The following is an 18,821-nucleotide window of genomic DNA, read 5'->3' on the forward strand; positions in this document are numbered from 1 at the left end:
AAAGGGATAATTTTAGTCAGAAAATCAAACACAATTAAGCTTAATTATATCCATTGCTTAATGTAAATTTTACTTAATTTGTCCCTCATCATCAGAGTCAAGTCGCAAGCATAAAGATTAAAGAAGCATATAATGCCATGATCAAAGGAAATTCAATATCTCCTTTAATTGATGCTTAGAAATGTAAAAATTAAAATTGTACTTTACATAGGAGGGTGGCACGGTGGTGCAATGGAAGTGCTGCTGCCTCGCAGTAAGGAGACTAGAGTTCATGTATTGGGTCCTCCCTGTGTGGAATTTGCATGTTTTTCTTGTGTCTGTGTGGGTTTCCTCTGGGTGCTCCAATTTCCTTTCACTGTCCAAAGACAGGCAGGTTAGGTGGATTGGCAGTACTAAATTGTCTGTAGTGTGTGGTTGGTGTGCATGTGTATTTACCCTGCAGTGCACTGGTGCCCTGTCTAAGTTGTGTTCCTACCTTGTGCTCAATGCTTTTTTGCGATAGGCTCCAGCACACCCTGTGACCCTTTTTGGGACTAAACAAGTTAGACATTGACTGTCTTAATTTACAGAGGCAAGGTCAGAAAGTATGTTTGTGGGAACTACTTTGAATTTATGGATGCAATTTAGATGGAGAGCTTTACCCACTATGCCTGGCATCTTAAACTATATGAGCATTTGGTGTACACTAATTATTTTGTTCCCCTTTGGTGTCTTTAGTACAGTAGATTCTGAATGTAAAATGTAGAGTGGAATGACATATGCCACAGGAATAAAGGGAGTGTTTGATGACTTTTATAGATGGGAGTTTGTTAAACCTTCAATGTCTTACAATGTTAACTGGCATTATTTTAATTTTAGTGTGACACAGTTTAATATAATTTATTATTTTTCCACACTCTCTTCCCTCACTAGTCTATATCAGAGGCTTGTTTAGTTTTTCAACATTTTTTTTTAAAAAGAAAAAGACTTTTTAAAGTTTTTATTAAATGAAACATATTTTGAAATTGTATGTACTTTCTCAATGAGTGTGTATATTGTTTGATTAAAAACGGCTTGTTACTATATTAAGCCCTTTTGTATATTAGACATACATATTTGAAGTGGAATTCATAAAGTGGAATTATGTCTTACATGTACTCTCTTTTTTTGTTCACAGAATATGGATCCTGTCCATGATCTTCTTCTGGATGTTATTACTTGGGTGGGAATCCTGCTTTCACTTGTCTGCCTGCTGTTATGCATTTTTACTTTTAGCTTTTTCCAAGGCCTTCAGAGCGATCGAAATACTATTCACAAGAATCTGTGTATAAGTCTGTTCATGGCTGAACTATTGTTCCTCATTGGCATCAATCGTGCTGATCAACCGGTAAGACAAGCTGAATAACCAGGAGAGGTGTTTTATTAAATTTAATAAAAAACAAATTCAAAAACCTTTTTTAATGCTCGCCAAAGGTATCATATTCTGCAAGTAATATTAATATATATATATTATTTACTGCTTGCTTTTGCATAGAATTCATCATTATTTTAATTTTTATATTGCATTATAATTGTTCATTTTAAAAAACAGAATTTGTTCTTGTAGACAATATGGTCTTATTCTGTGCTGAATAACTATATACTAAAACTCTCATGGCTGTGTAGTAGAATGTAATAATCAGTATTATCAAAAAATTCATATAAAACTAAAAAAATGATGATGATGGCATTTCTGTGCATTGGGAAAAATTAGAATATCATTTATATGGTTGCTGTGGCATTACCATGCTGCAAATGGGCCAAAAAAAGAAAACGGCCAATTTGAAACCTGTCCTTAATTCGTAAGAATAAGTACAGTGGTGTGAAAAACTATTTGCCCCCTTCCTGATTTCTTATTCTTTTGCATGTTTGTCACACAAAATGTTTCTGATCATCAAACACATTTAACCATTAGTCAAATATAACACAAGTAAACACAAAATGCAGTTTTTAAATGATGGTGTTTATTATTTAGGGAGAAAAAAAATCCAAACCTACATGGCCCTGTGTGAAAAAGTAATTGCCCCCTTGTTAAAAAATAACCTAACTGTGGTGTATCACACCTGAGTTCAATTTCCGTAGCCACCCCCAGGCCTGATTACTGCCACACCTGTTTCAATCAAGAAATCACTTAAATAGGAGCTGCCTGACACAGAGAAGTAGACCAAAAGCACCTCAAAAGCTAGACATCATGCCAAGATCTAAAGAAATTCAGGAACAAATGAGAACAGAAGTAATTGAGATCTATCAGTCTGGTAAAGGTTTTAAAGCCATTTCTAAAGCTTTGGGACTCCAGCGAACCACAGTGAGAGCCATTATCCACAAATGGCAAAAAACATGGAACAGTGGTGAACCTTCCCAGGAGTGGCCGGCCGACCAAAATTACCCCAAGAGCGCAGAGACGACTCATCCGAGAGGTCACAAAAGACCACAGGACAACGTTTAAAGAACTGCAGGCCTCACTTGCCTCAATTAAGGTCAGTGTTCACGACTCCACCATAAGAAAGAGACTGGGCAAAAACGGTCTGCATGGCAGATTTCCAAGACGCAAACCACTGTTAAGCAAAAAGAACATTAGGGCTCGTCTCAATTTTGCTAAGAAACATCTCAATGATTGCCAAGACTTTGGGAAAATACCTTGTGGACTGATGAGTCAAAAGTTGAACTTTTTGGAAGGCAAATGTCCCGTTACATCTGGCGTAAAAGGAACACAGCATTTCAGAAAAAGAACATCATACCAACAGTAAAATATGGTGGTGGTAGTGTGATGGTCTGGGGTTGTATTGCTGCTTCAGGACCTGGAATACTTGCTGTGATAGATGGAACCATGAATTCTACTGTCTACCAAAAAATCCTGAAGGAGAATGTCCGGCCATCTGTTCGTCAACTCAAGCTGAAGCGATCTTGGGTGCTGCAACAGGACAATGACCCAAAACACACCAGCAAATCCACCTCTGAATGGCTGAAGAAAAACAAAATGAAGACTTTGGAGTGGTCTAGTCAAGTCCTGACCTGAATCCAATTGAGATGCTATGGCATGACCTAAAAAGGCAGTTCATGCTAGAAAACCCTCAAATAAAGCTGAATTACAACAATTTTGCAAAGATAAGTGGGCCAAAATTCCTCCAGAGCGCTGTAAAAGACTCATTGCAAGTTATCGCAAACGCTTGATTGCAGTTATTGCTGCTAAGGGTGGCCCAACCAGTTTATTAGGTTCAGGGGGGCAATTACTTTTTCACACAGAGCATGTAGGTTTGGATTTTTTTTTTCTCCCTAAATAATAAAAACCACCATTTACAAACTGCATTTTGTGTTTACTTGTGTTATATTTGACTAATGGTTAAATGTGTTTGATGATCAGAAACATTTTGTGTGACAAACATGCAAAAGAATAAGAAATCGTAAGAATAAGTACAGTGGTGTGAAAAACTATTTGCCCCCTTCCTGATTTCTTATTCTTTTGCATGTTTGTCACACAAAATGTTTCTGATCATCAAACACATTTAACCATTAGTCAAATATAACACAAGTAAACACAAAATGCAGTTTTTAAATGATGGTGTTTATTATTTAGGGAGAAAAAAAATCCAAACCTACATGGCCCTGTGTGAAAAAGTAATTGCCCCCTTGTTAAAAAATAACCTAACTGTGGTGTATCACACCTGAGTTCAATTTCCGTAGCCACCCCCAGGCCTGATTACTGCCACACCTGTTTCAATCAAGAAATCACTTAAATAGGAGCTGCCTGACACAGAGAAGTAGACCAAAAGCACCTCAAAAGCTAGACATCATGCCAAGATCTAAAGAAATTCAGGAACAAATGAGAACAGAAGTAATTGAGATCTATCAGTCTGGTAAAGGTTTTAAAGCCATTTCTAAAGCTTTGGGACTCCAGCGAACCACAGTGAGAGCCATTATCCACAAATGGCAAAAACATGGAACAGTGGTGAACCTTCCCAGGAGTGGCCGGCCGACCAAAATTACCCCAAGAGCGCAGAGACGACTCATCCGAGAGGTCACAAAAGACCACAGGACAACGTTTAAAGAACTGCAGGCCTCACTTGCCTCAATTAAGGTCAGTGTTCACGACTCCACCATAAGAAAGAGACTGGGCAAAAACGGTCTGCATGGCAGATTTCCAAGACGCAAACCACTGTTAAGCAAAAAGAACATTAGGGCTCGTCTCAATTTTGCTAAGAAACATCTCAATGATTGCCAAGACTTTTGGGAAAATACCTTGTGGACTGATGAGTCAAAAGTTGAACTTTTTGGAAGGCAAATGTCCCGTTACATCTGGCGTAAAAGGAACACAGCATTTCAGAAAAAGAACATCATACCAACAGTAAAATATGGTGGTGGTAGTGTGATGGTCTGGGGTTGTTTTGCTGCTTCAGGACCTGGAATACTTGCTGTGATAGATGGAACCATGAATTCTACTGTCTACCAAAAAATCCTGAAGGAGAATGTCCGGCCATCTGTTCGTCAACTCAAGCTGAAGCGATCTTGGGTGCTGCAACAGGACAATGACCCAAAACACACCAGCAAATCCCCTCTGAATGGCTGAAGAAAAACAAAATGAAGACTTTGGAGTGGTCTAGTCAAAGTCCTGACCTGAATCCAATTGAGATGCTATGGCATGACCTTAAAAAGGCAGTTCATGCTAGAAAACCCTCAAATAAAGCTGAATTACAACAATTTTGCAAAGATAAGTGGGCCAAAATTCCTCCAGAGCGCTGTAAAAGACTCATTGCAAGTTATCGCAAACGCTTGATTGCAGTTATTGCTGCTAAGGGTGGCCCAACCAGTTATTAGGTTCAGGGGGCAATTACTTTTTCACACAGAGCCATGTAGGTTTGGATTTTTTTTTCTCCCTAAATAATAAAAACCACCATTTACAAACTGCATTTTGTGTTTACTTGTGTTATATTTGACTAATGGTTAAATGTGTTTGATGATCAGAAACATTTTGTGTGACAAACATGCAAAAGAATAAGAAATCAGGAAGGGGGCAAATAGTTTTTCACACCACTGTATGTCTATGTCTCATTTCTTTAACTTAGACCTAACAGTGCTCATTTTGAAACAATTAAGGACAATAACATCCAATAAATATGTTTAAATTATATTTATGGGCAAAGCATACGTGGTTTCAGATGTCTCATTAATTAAGATTTGCTTTCAAAACTGGTCCAGTCACTGTTTGTATTTTCATGTTTTCCTCATGGATTTATTTGTGTTGTTTATCTTTCTTTTTTTTGGTTTATGTTAACTAATGATTCTAAGTTAGCCAGGTATACGTAAGTGTGCATTTTCTGTGGCCAGCATCACCAAAAGCTTACAGTCATTAGCAAACCTATGATTAAACTTAGCTGTTTTGAGATAATGAACGGATGATATGTTTGATGGTTAAAATTATGTCGTTACTCCGTATACAATCTAATATCATGCTAAGATTTGGGGGTTTCCTAATATGAAATCTTTTGATAGACTACTATTTAGATGACTGTGAATTCTGGCGACTAATAAACTATTTACCTGTAAAGTTAGTAACAAATAAATATGATGAAATATTGTTCAACTATTGTTCTGAAGGTGTTTACTTAAAAGGAGAATTGCATTTTCAATTTGTATATCAAAATGACAATTAAATATAATTAATTATTAAGAAAGTGAGTTCTGTAAAATTTTAATTTCTCCTTGTTGACAAATATAGTGTAATCTAGTCTAATCTAAGTAGGGTTTTTCAAAATTTGAAAAAAGCAACTGTGCTATATCACTCAAAGAAGATACTTACTGAAGGTTTCCTTTTCCACATGTCTAGTCGATCTATGTTCCTACCCTCACCTATGGTCATGAGCTATGGGTAGTGACCGAAAGAACGAGATCGCGAATACAAGCGGCTGAAATGAGTTTCCTCCGCAGGGTGTCTGGGCTTTCCCTTAAAGATAGGGTGAGAAGCTCAGTCATCCGGGAGGGGCTCAGAGTAGAGCTGCTGCTCCTCCGCATCGAGAGGAGTCAGATGAGGTGGCTCAGGCATCTGATCAGGATGCCTCCTGGACGCCTCCCTGGTGAGGTGTTCCAGGCACGTCCAACCGGGAGGAGGCCCCGGGGAAGACCCAGGACACGCTGGAGGGACTATGTCTCTCGACTGGCCTGGGAACGCCTTGGGATTCTCCCGAAGAGCTAGAAGAAGTGGCCGGGGAGAGGGAAGTCTGGGCATCTCTGCTCAAGCTGCTGCCCCCGCGACCCAACCTCGGATAAGCAGGAGACAATGGATGGATGGATGGATAGAAATCAGAGAAGGTTTCTACACTCTGTTAAGAATGGTGAATATGGTCCTGGAGTTCTGTAAATTAATGACTGTATGTCTATATGTTAATAGTAAGAACTGTTTTTATATCTGAGGCTTTTACATTATATGTAAAATATGAATAAAACCTACTGTCTGTGGTGTAATTCAGTAAGTGCCAATGAGGCATTGCCCCATCAGATGTGCAATATAAGTAACAAGCTTTCCACAGTAGTTTAACTTAAAACTAAAATGGTTATGGCAGTCTTAAGCTTTTTCATATAAAGCATTTTCTTATACCAGTTTTCTATCATATGCACAATGTGATTACTGATAAAGGAAAATATTGGTTCTTGTAGGATGTGAAATTTTCTTTCTGTCAATGTGTTGAATTCAGTATGTCTAACAGTGTACACATCTGTTCTTCACTTGTCATCACTGCTTCAAGTCTTCTGAAGATGGTTATTATAGCTGTATTAGTTGAAACTTACCAAAGTTCTGCAGCTTTTAGCTTGTTTCATAGGACAGTCTGATGCATTTTCAAATAATTCCACAATCCAATTATCTTCGATTTAAAAGTTTTAGTAAAGTTCAAAACAAACAGTAAAACACAAAAACAGAGACACAATTATATTACAAAGAAAAGAAAAGTTATTGTTTAAAGAAAGTTCTGTTTAAGGCTTACTTATCTTGATTCATTTCTCTCTAAGTCATATTACGTATAGAATGATCAGAAAACTATATGCCAATATTCTATTTTCAAACTAATCTGACAGTCCATGCTTCTAGAAGTGAGACTATTTCCAAACTGGCTTAATTAACACTCTGGTAAACAGGTCTAGCTGAAGTTCTATTTAATATTAACTTACAGGGGGTAAAGACTATACCAAAATATATGTAACTATTAGAAAATGATATTCTATTGAAATTAAGCAGACACTTATGTGAATTTAACATTAACAATAACCTTATAAGATTGCCTCTTACATTTCCAGCCCCTCATTGTTTAAAGGGAGTAGAGATAATTACTGTATTTCATTTCAAAAAGAGTCACAAATTATTCTTATACTCTAAATATTGTTTTCAAATAAACAGCAATTTAACTGTGGACAAACATTTAAGAATTTCTTCTTTTAATTATTAGCTGTTTCTTGAAGCAGGCAGTTTATTTATGGATCTGAATAGATAGATAGATAGATAGATAGATAGATAGATAGATAGATAGATAGATAGATAGATAGATAGATAGATAGATAGATAGATAGATAGATAGATAGATAGATAGATAGATAGATAGATAGATAGATAGATAGATAGATAGATAGATAGATAGATAGATAGATAGATAGATACTTTATTAATCCCAAGGGGAAATTCACATACTCCAGCAGCAGCAGCATACTGATACAAAAAAAAAATATTAAATTAAAGAGTAATAAAAATGTAGGTAAACACAGACCATAACTTTGTATAATGTTAATGTTTACCCCCACCCTACCCGGGTGGAACTGAAGAGTCGCATAGTTTGGGGGAGGAACGATCTCCTCAGTCTGTCAGTGGAGCAGGACAGTGACAGCAGTCTGTCGCTGAAGCTGCTCCTCTGTCTGGAGATGACACTGTTTAGTGGATGCAGTGGATTCTCCATAACTGATAAGAGCCTACTCAGCGCCCGTCGCTCTGCCACAGATGTCAAACTGTCCAGCTCCGTGCCTACAATAGAGCCTGCCTTCCTCACCAGTTTGTCCAGGCGTGAGGCGTCCCTCTTCTTTATGCTGTCTCCGCAGCACACCAATGCATAGAAGAGGGCACTCGCCACAACCATCTGATAGAACATCTGCAGCATCTTATTGCAGATGTTGAAGAACGCCAGTCTTCTAAGGAAATATAGCCAGCTCTGTCCTCTCTTGCACAGAGAATCAGTATTGGCAGTCCAGCCCAATTTATCATCCAGCTGCACTCCCAGGTATTTATAGGTCTTTACCCTCTGCATACAGTCACCTCTGATGATCACGGGGGTCCATGAGGGGCCTGGGCCTCCTAAAATCCACCACCAGCTCCTTGGTTTTGCTGGTGTTCAGGTGTAGGTGGTTTGAGTCGGTTTGAATAGGGTGCTGGTTTTGGTCTATACACACAATCTTCTGACTGCACCTTTGGCATCTGGCATTGTCTTAATTATTTGACCCATTACTTAAGAGTTGCGTGTGCAGCATCATCCATCCATCCATCCATCCATCCATTGTCTCCCGCTTATCCGAGGTCGGGTCGCGGGGGCAGCAGCTTGAGCAGAGATGCCCAGACTTCCCTCTCCCCGGCCACTTCTTCTAGCTCTTCCGGGAGAATCCCAAGGCGTTCCCAGGCCAGTCGAGAGACATAGTCCCTCCAGCGTGTCCTGGGTCTTCCCCGGGGCCTCCTCCCGGTTGGACGTGCCCGGAACACCTCACCAGGGAGGCGTCCAGGAGGCATCCTGATCAGATGCCCGAGCCACCTCATCTGACTCCTCTCGATGCGGAGGAGCAGCGGCTCTACTCTGAGCCCCTCCTGGATGACTGAGCTTCTCACCCTATCTTTAAGGGAAAGCCCAGACACCCTGCGGAGGAAACTCATTTCAGCCGCTTGTATTCGCGATCTCGTTCTTTCGGTCACTACCCATAGCTCATGACCATAGGTGAGGGTAGGAACATAGATCGACTGGTAAATTGAGAGCTTCACCTTGCGGCTCAGCTCCTTTTTCACCACGACAGACCGATGCAATGCCCGCATTACTGCGGATGCTGCACCGATCCGCCTGTCGATCTCACGCTCCATTCTTCCCTCACTCGTGAACAAGACCCCGAGATACTTGAACTCCTCCACTTGGGGCAGGATCTCGCTACCAACCCTGAGAGGGCACTCCACCCTTTTCCGGCTGAGGACCATGGTCTCGGATTTGGAGGTGCTGATTCTCATCCCAGCCGCTTCACACTCGGCTGCGAACCGATCCAGAGAGAGCTGAAGATCACGGCCTGATGAAGCAAACAGGACAACATCATCTGCAAAAAGCAGTGACCCAATCCTGAGCCCACCAAACCGGACCCCCTCAACACCCTGGCTGCGCCTACAAATTCTGTCCATAAAAGTTATGAACAGAATCGGTGACAAAGGGCAGCCCTGGCGGAGTCCCACTCTCACTGGAAACGGGTTCGACTTACTGCCGGCAATGCGGACCAAGCTCTGGCACCGATCGTACAGGGATCGAACAGCCCTTATCAGGGGGGCCAGTACCCCATACTCTCTGAGTACCCCCCACAGGATTCCCCGATGCACACGGTCGAATGCCTTTTCTAAGTCCACAAAACACATGTAGACTGGTTGGGCAAACTCCCATGCACCCTCCAGGACCCTGCTAAGGGTATAGAGCTGGTCCACTGTTCCGCGACCAGGACGAAAACCACACTGTTCCTCCTGAATCCGAGGCTCGACTATCCGACGGACCCTCCTCTCCAGGACCCCTGAATAGACTTTTCCAGGGAGGCTGAGGAGTGTGATCCCTCTGTAGTTGGAACACACCCTCCGATCCCCCCTTCTTAAAGAGGGGGACCATCACCCCGGTCTGCCAATCCAGAGGCACTGTCCCTGATGTCCATGCGATGTTGCAGAGGCGTGTCAGCCAAGACAGTCCTACAACATCCAGAGCCTTGAGGAACTCCGGGCGTATCTCATCCACCCCCCGGGGCCCTGCCACCAAGGAGTTTTTTGACCACCTCGGTGACCTCAGTCCCCAGAGATGGGGGAGCCCACCTCTGAGTCCCCAGGCTCTGCTTCCTCATTGGAAGGCATGTTAATGGGATTGAGGAGGTCTTCGAAGTATTCCCCCCACCGACCCACAACGTCCCGAGTCGAGGTCAGCAGCGCACCATCCCCACCATATACAGTGTTGACACTGCACTGCTTCCCCTTCCTGAGACGCCGGATGGTGGACCAGAATCTCCTCGAAGCCGTCCGAAAGTCATTCTCCATGGCCTCCCCAAACTCCTCCCACCCCCGAGTTTTTGCCTCAGCAACCACCAAAGCCACATTCCGCTTGGCCTGCCGGTACCTATCAGCTGCCTCCGGGGTCCCACAGGACAAAAGGATCCTGTAGGACTCCTTCTTCAGCTTGACGGCATCCTTCACCGCCGGTGTCCACCAGCGGGTTCGGGGGATTGCCGCCACGACAGGCACCGACCACCTTACGGCCACAGCTCCGGTCAGCTGCCTCAACAATAGAGGCACGGAACATGGCCCATTCGGACTCAATGTCCCCCACCTCCCTCGGGATGTGGTCGAAGTTCTGCCGGAGGTGGGAGTTGAAGCTACTTCTGACAGGGGGCTCTGCCAGACGTTCCCAGCAGACCCTCACAACACGTTTGGGCCTACCACGCCTGACCGGCTTTGCGTGTCCCAATGATCCTAGGAGCTCTGTTGTCCGGGGCTTTATGCCCCTGGTAGGGCCACCCAAGGCAAACTGGTCCTAGGTGAGGGATGAGACAAAGAGCGGTTAAACAAACCTCCTATGAAGAAAAACAATTTTGGACGGCGTTTTCCCCTTGCCCGGACGCGGGTCACCGGGGCCCCACTCTGGAGCCAGGCCTGGAGGTGGGGCTCGATGGCGAGCGCCTGGTGGCTGGGCCTGCACCCATGGGGCTCGGCCGGGCACAGCCCGAAGAGGCAACGTGGGTCCCCCTTCCCATGGGCTCACCACCTATGGGAGGGGCCAAGGAGGTCGGGTGCAGTGTGAGTTGGGTGGTGGCCGAAGGCGGGGACCTTGGCGGTCCGATCCTCGGCTACAGAAACTGGCTCTTGGGACGTGGAATGTCACCTCTCTGAAGGGGAAGGAGCCTGAGCTAGTGCGCGAAGTTGAGAGGTTCCGGCTAGATATAGTCGGACTCACCTCGACGCACAGCTTGGACTCTGGAACCAATCTCCTTGAGAGGGGCTGGACTCTCTACCACTCTGGAGTTGCCCCCGGTGAGAGGCGCCGAGCAGGTGTGGGTATACTTATTGCCCCCCAACTTGGAGCCTGTACATTGGGGTTTACCCCGGTGGACGAGAGGGTAGCCTCCCTTCGCCTTCGGGTGGGGGGACGGGTCCTAACTGTTGTTTGTGCGTATGCACCGAACAGCAGTTCGGAGTACCCACCGTTTTTGGAGTCCCTGGAGGGGGTGCTAGAGAGCATACCTTCTGGGGACTCCCTCGTTCTGCTGGGAGACTTCAATGCTCACGTGGGCAATGACAGTGAGACCTGGAAGGGCGTGATTGGGAGGAATGGCCCCCCTGATCTGAACCCGAGCGGTGTTTTGTTATTGGACTTCTGTGCTCGTCACGGATTGTCCATAACGAACACCATGTTCAAGCATAGGGGTGTTCATATGTGCACTTGGCACCAGGACACCCTAGGCCTCAGTTCGATTATCGACTTTGTGGTCGTGTCATCGGACTTGCGGCCACATGTCTTGGACACTCGGGTGAAGAGAGGGGCAGAGCTGTCAACTGATCACCACCTGGTGGTGAGTATCTACATTATCTAGCTTAATAAAGTTTACACAGCTAAATACACACTATCCACATTTATCACATAGATGGCTAGCTTACAACAACTACATTTCTTTAACAAGCAATAAGAAGAAGAAAAAACTCAAAGCCAGGCCATCCAACCCTAACACTCCATGCCTTGCTCTGTGAAACTCACATCCTTCTCCTCACACACACACTCTCTACCCTAAAACCCAAACAAGCTTCTTTTTATAACCTACACCCCCACCCACAACCCAGGTGGTTTAATAACAGAGGGCAACTCAATAGTTGGGTAATTAGGGCAGGATTCAATTAAGTTATCTGCACCAAATTAAAGAAAACAAGCAGAGTTTAACAAAAAGATTTAGAGTAGATCATAACAGTCACTACTAAAAGGATTAATATATTCTGTTTTCTTTGCAAACATCATCATGAATTTGACTCATTCAGTTGCTACTTTGCAATGAAAAACATATCACTACAGTGGCTGGCTGAATAATGTAGTGGCTTAGTTGGTTAGTTAGTGTTTCTGAGATCAGGAATCAACTCTAGTATAGCACCAGCATTTTTCTTAACACAAATGTATTTTTAAAATCTAAATAGTAAACAAATAAATGACTTTAAAAATAAAACTGAATAATAAGAGCTCTATACTAGCAGAATAATAACTAATAATTTGTCAGTGTTTTCTAAACATTCACTCCCTTAATGAAACACTTTTTAAAAATAGTTGTTAAACTTCCCTTTCATGAGCTCCAACTTGTCAGTCATGGGGGTGTTGGGAATGGGGCAAAAGTGATAGACTGAAAACAATAATCCAGCAACAACAATAATAAATTGAGATTTGTAATTCCAGTTTACAGTCTTGCAGTAGAGTGTGATTTTTCCAAAGATGTCAGTTTACTTTCGATGTGCAGAATGTTTTTTTACTTATGTTTTGTAAAAATGAGATGCAAAAAGAAATTATTTCTTTATTTCTAATAAATCCCTCATATTGTCTCCAACACAACTGAATGGTCTGAAATAGAATTTCTGTTTATTGAAATTAAATTTTCCAGATTTTTTCTAAATTCAGAAACCAGTCACAACCCACCCGTGAGTGCAGGCATGCTGCTTGTAGTCGGGACCAACTGTGACCGTAGTTGAAAAAGAAAAACAATTCAGACATGTCAAGATGTTAAACTTAAAAAGGTACTGTTTATTATATCCTTGGGGGGAATATAACAACATTATCTAAATCACGACAAAGACAAATACTAAACCAAATCAGACGTTATCACACTTAACGGTTACTTTTATTTTACTGTCAACTCTCAAGCTGCAAAACACCAACAATAAATCCAACCTTTCCTATCAAAAATAAACCTGACACTACCTGCACCCCCCAATACTCAGTCTTCTGCATACCCACGTGAAGTCGCATTTGTACGGGCAGCAGGGCGTGTTTAAAACCAACAAAGGCTCCATGGGCACGCCCCCACACAAAACAACCTTCCAGTGAGCAGTATTAAAAAAGGTAAAACGACCATGGTGATCACAAAGCCCTCTGTGACAGTACGTTTAATAATTTATTATTTTTTTTTTTTTATGACCGTCGCATTTGAACAACTGCTATATGTAATGTGAAACAGACAAATGCATGTCTCACAAAGCATACACTGGCTTCTCCTACAACCTTGCTCATGGCACCGGGAGACTCGTTATCCATGTCTCCATGAGACTCACGGTCTCACAATGTTATGTTGACTCTCCTCTAGTAGAGAAATCTATGAAAGACATTGATTAGTTATATTACTCTTGTGATCTTAGAGAAAAGCCAAGCAAAATGACACCTTTTATTGGCTAACTAAAAAGATTACAATATGCAAGCTTTCGAGGCAACTCAGGCCCCTTCTTCAGGCAAGATGTATTGCCTGAAGAAGGGGCCTGAGTTGCCTCGAAAGCTTGCATATTGTAATCTTTTTAGTTAGCCAATAAAAGGTGTCATTTTGCTTGGCTTTTCTCTACATTCATAATGGCTAACACGGTACAACACCCTAGTACTCTTGTGATATTAGAGAGACTAGTTTAGACTAAACAAATAACCTTGGTTTATAGTTATCAATGATGAAAAACAGGAATGAGAAATACAAAGATAGTCTATTCTAGATAGTAACTTATAACCGTATGAGAAAAAAGAATTATTTTGGGGAGGGGTTAGTGACATGAAAACAGTTGATTAGGTTCAAGTCACTAAGAAACTGTGTTAGCACTTTAGTGAATAAAAGAGTATATTTTAAATTCAGAGGCAGATGAGCAATCTAGAATTTAAGGCAGGGTAAGTAGGACTATTCTAAAAATTGAAGCAAAGTTTTGAAAAGAAGGTTTTGTCAAACGGGTTAGGGCCATAACATGAAAAAAAGCAATTTTTGCATCAAGCTTAGAATATATGTGATGTAAACTTTACCATTGTAGTAGAAATCAATATCTTAATTAAAGGAGAAACCTATCCTCTGGTAGGACAAGTTCCATAAAACCACTTCAAGTCAGCTTAGGTCTAGTAGGCTATAACCTACTTGGAAAATGAGGCTGGACCTGACCAGACTCCAAGATCAGACTGTTTCTAATGAGTATGCATGCAGTTTGTGTGAAGTCAGCTTCCTTGACACCACTGTTCAACTGAAAGACAACACCCTTATAACTTCTGTTTTTCACAAACGGACAGCTGGACCTACCTGAAAAGTGATAGCTTCCACCCCAGGCATATAAGGCGCTCCATTATTTTCAGCCAAGCAATATGGTACAATCGTATTTGCTCAGACCCGACAGACTGGAATAAACAACTGCAGGAGCTCAGACAAGATTTCATCAGACAAGGTTATACCCCCAAAACAACAGACACTCAAATAAGAAGAGCTACTGCCATACCCAGAGACAACCTTTTGGAATATAAAAACAAAGACAACAAGAACTGCATCCCCCTTGTTGTCACCTACAACCCACATCTTGAAACACTTCGAAAAATTATAAAAGAACTTCAGCCAATACTAAACAATGACCAAACATTGAAAAATGTATTTCCTGAACCTCCCCTCCTGGCATACAGACAACCACCCAACCTTCAGCAACTAATTGTCCGAAGCTCCCTAAGTGAACCAACAGAAAATGGCACATCTCCATGTCTACAGAAAAGATGTAAAACATGTGCCCACATTTATGATACAGACCGTATAGTTATACCACACTGCCGATTTGAACATCACATAAAGGGATCATTTTCCTGCAGATCATCTAATGTAGTCTACCTAATTCTCTGCATGAAATGTCCTGACACTGCACACTATGTGGGAGAAACTGGACAAACACTCCGCCAGAGAATGAATTTACACAGGTTCCACATTAAACATGGCAACACAGATGTTCCTGTAGCAGCCCACTTCAACAGCCATGGACACTGTGAGAGGAACTTTAAAGTCACAGTGCTTATGGGCAACTTCAAAACACAGCAAGAGAGAAAAGAATGGGAAGTTAAACTCATGCTAAAATTTAATACATTACAACATGGCTTGAATAAAGACAAGAGTTTTATGGCCAGATATGAGGACTGTTTACATCTCTCAGAATGACAGACAACCTGTCTACAGATCCACATTGTTTTGAAAAACTCAATACAAACTTCAAAAGACTTTGTTGGACAGTTATCTTATCCAAAGATCTTGACCATACATTGTTCTTCTCTCTCTTCTTAAATTAACCCTAGCCTGAATGAATCTATTAATTTTTCACATTTAAAATTTCTCATTTAAAGATTTACCAATGTTGTTTCTTGTCCTAGAGTGTGTATATAAACACAGGGAACTCCAGTTTCTGTATTACATCTTGCCTGAAGAAGGGGCCTGAGTTGCCTTGAAAGCTTGCATATTGTAATCTTTTTAGTTAGCCAATAAAAGTGTCATTTTGCTTGGCTTTTCTCTACATTCATAATGGCTAATACGATACAACACCGTAGTACTTCCGGTTATATAAAATTTAAACCAGTCTAAGGCAGCACCTGAAAGCCCTACCCACTGGCTAAGGGGATTTATAAGGATATCATGACCTATATTATTGAATGCTGCACTCAAGTCTAGCAAAACAAGTACAGATATTTTATTTGCATCTGCATTAATTTTCAAATCATTTACTAATTTAACAAAACTGTTTCAGTGCTATGATAAAATTTTTATTCATATAATTACTTAACTTCCAAAAAACTAATTTTTCTAGAATTTTACTGGGAAAAAGTAAATTGGAGATTGGTCTGTAATTGTCTAAGATAGAGCAATCAAGGTTTAATTACATCAGTTTTTAAAGAATCTGGGAAAATGCCAAAATTTAATGAACAATTTACTATGTTAAGAATGTTGTTGATAAGTAGATCAGAAACTTCTTTAAAGAAGCTTGTAGGAATGGGGTCTAATACACAAGTGGATTGTTTTAACAGAGTAATTTATATATGAATTTTAGTAAATCAGCTAAACTGAGGCTCTACAAAATTTTTTAAGTCACTTTTTTATTAAGTCTAATCTATCTTTTCTCTAAAATATACTGTAAAATTTTCACTTTTAGCCTCTCATGCTTTCTGTGCTAATGGAGCTGGGTTTATAAAGCAATAAACAGTTGAAAATAAGACTTGTGGATTTCCTGCCCTATTATTAATAATTTTGGAAAAGTAAGACACTTTCTCTAGATGAACTGCTGAATTGTATTCAGTTATATGAACCTTTAGGACTGCAAAATGGACTATTAGTTTAGTCTTTCTATATTGATGTTCTGCCCTATGGCACTCCCTGTTAAGTTTATGGACTGCCTCAGCTTTCCACGGTACTACGACTGTAAATAACTTCTTAACATGTTTTTCAGGTGCTACCAGGTCTGCCACAACCTGTATCTTCTCATTAAAATGCTCTACCATATTATTTACATCACTGCCTGCATCGGAGAAGCCAATGAATTCAGGCTATTAATTATATTAAAAAATTTGGCAGCAGCTGTGGTGTCAAAATAATGCTACTTAACAACACACTCCTCTTTGGTTCTAGTCACAGATTATGTTACTGTATAAAATACTGTAATGATCAGATATGCTAATGTCCAGAATCTGTGTTACAATAATATTAATATGACTAAATCCAGCATATGGCCCCCTTTATATGTTGGCTAAGTGATATGCTGAGTAAGGTCAAATGAGATCAGAAGGTTCATAAATTCTCTTGCCTTGGTGTCATCCAGATTATCTATATGAAGATTAAAATCGCCCACTATTACAAATCTATCATATTCCATTATTATTATAACCCAGAGGAGCATCTCTTAAAAGGACACTTGCACCCTTTACATTTAACCATGTTTCACATAGTAAACAATCTGTTTCCTTTTCATGATAAAGTCATTTACATAAAATGTTTTACTAATTAAATCCTTAATATTAAATTAGACCATATTAAAGGTTCTGTTAGCACACAAAAGCCTTGGGTTGACTAGGGATACATATTAAATTGTTTGTATTTACACCAGTTGCAGAGTCGATGATGCAGAGATTTCAAAGGAGTCTTCTTGTTGTCCTTGTAGTCGGACTTTCTGTTTCTGCAGTGCGCACTGGCTTGTGAGGAGCTGTCAAACCTATTTATTCAGGATCCTGAGTTCTTCTTTCACACACTGAAGTTCAAGATCAGCCATCTTGGTCGTGGCTTCAAAATCTGAAAGACAGAGAAAAGACAGAGAAAGACAATTATCCAAAAAACAATATTCAATAAAAATACAGACAGACCAAAAATATAATTTATAACACAATGTAGTAAATAAAAATAAATGTTAAGACAAAGTTCGGGAGAGTAAGCAAGCACAGATGGAGAGCAAAGATTCTTCACCTGGGTGAGGAAATCTTGAACTTTCCTTACTTTCCTAGCTCTTAGCTAGTTTATTCCAGTATAGGAGTTTAACTTACTACTGCTTATTCCAGAGATCTGTACCTATTCCAGGACTCTGTTTTATTTATTCCAGCCTACAATTACGCTGTGTTCAGGACTCACATTTAATCCCTCACCACAAACATGCCACTTTATTAAACTATAATAGCATTTTACATCTTTCATTCTTTTCAAACATACTTTCACTCACCAGTCCTTCACAGGGCTTCTTCATTTGCTTTCAGTTCGCTATGCATTCAGATCTGAGCATTTTAAATGTTTATTTTAGTCAATTGCTCTTTCTTTCAAATCAACCCCCATATATACTGATTTTGCAAGTGCTGCTACAATAAACTTATCCTCATTTTCTCAATCTGTGTAAATTGTTAAAGTAAACATACAAATACTCCCCAGCACTGTATGTTACAACATAGAAAGAAACAAAGAAAAAAATAACTCTAGAATAGAATGAGTTAACTGCCTTTACCTTTGCTCTCACTCACTTTGTTGATTAGGAAAAAAAAACACCCAACTGCCTCTGATGATGCAACCTCTGATTGCTGCTTTGAGCTCCAACAAAGAGCAGAACCGCAGCACATAATCACTACACAGAAAACATAATCCTTACAAACTGTACAAATGACAAAATCTTCCCTTTTAATTTAAGCCCGATTCTTTTTCTTTCCAGTTACATTTTCCACTTACTGTGTAAATTGTTCACTCTTCAATTATTATACAGTTATCTTTTTCTATTTTGTAACCTTGTTCTGTCTGTGGGATTCCCCTCTCCAATGGGTACAACCTCTTAACAGATTACATGTGGGTAGCAGTAGCTCTCAGTAAGACTGCCACTAGCATGCAGCAAACCCTATACTAATGACCATTCCTATTCAAAACAGGTCTTTCACCTAGCTATTTTATAGCATTACTCTCTTACTGAGACATTTTGCCAATCCCAGAATGAGATCTGGGTGACTTCCTCAGGATGGCAACACAAAATTATCTGCTATGCAATGTGGAGCCACTCTGTGCTATTCTTTACTCACCAGCAATTT

General features: G+C 40.8%; 1 protein-coding gene across 12 annotated transcripts in view; it reads left to right on the top strand.

The window, feature by feature from the left end:
- adgrl3.1 (adhesion G protein-coupled receptor L3.1) overlaps nt 1-18,821 on the top strand; it is a 1,303,645-nt gene that overhangs the window by 836,833 nt on the left and 447,991 nt on the right. For all 12 annotated transcript variants that reach the window (XM_051927733.1, XM_028802158.2, XM_051927732.1 and 9 more), the window contains one exon: nt 1,157-1,366. In XM_051927733.1, coding sequence (XP_051783693.1) covers nt 1,157-1,366 — 210 coding nt within the window. The remainder of the gene's footprint in view (nt 1-1,156; nt 1,367-18,821) is intronic.

Source organism: Erpetoichthys calabaricus, chromosome 5 (assembly GCF_900747795.2).
Source record: "Erpetoichthys calabaricus chromosome 5, fErpCal1.3, whole genome shotgun sequence".
Classification (NCBI taxonomy): domain Eukaryota; kingdom Metazoa; phylum Chordata; class Cladistia; order Polypteriformes; family Polypteridae; genus Erpetoichthys; species Erpetoichthys calabaricus.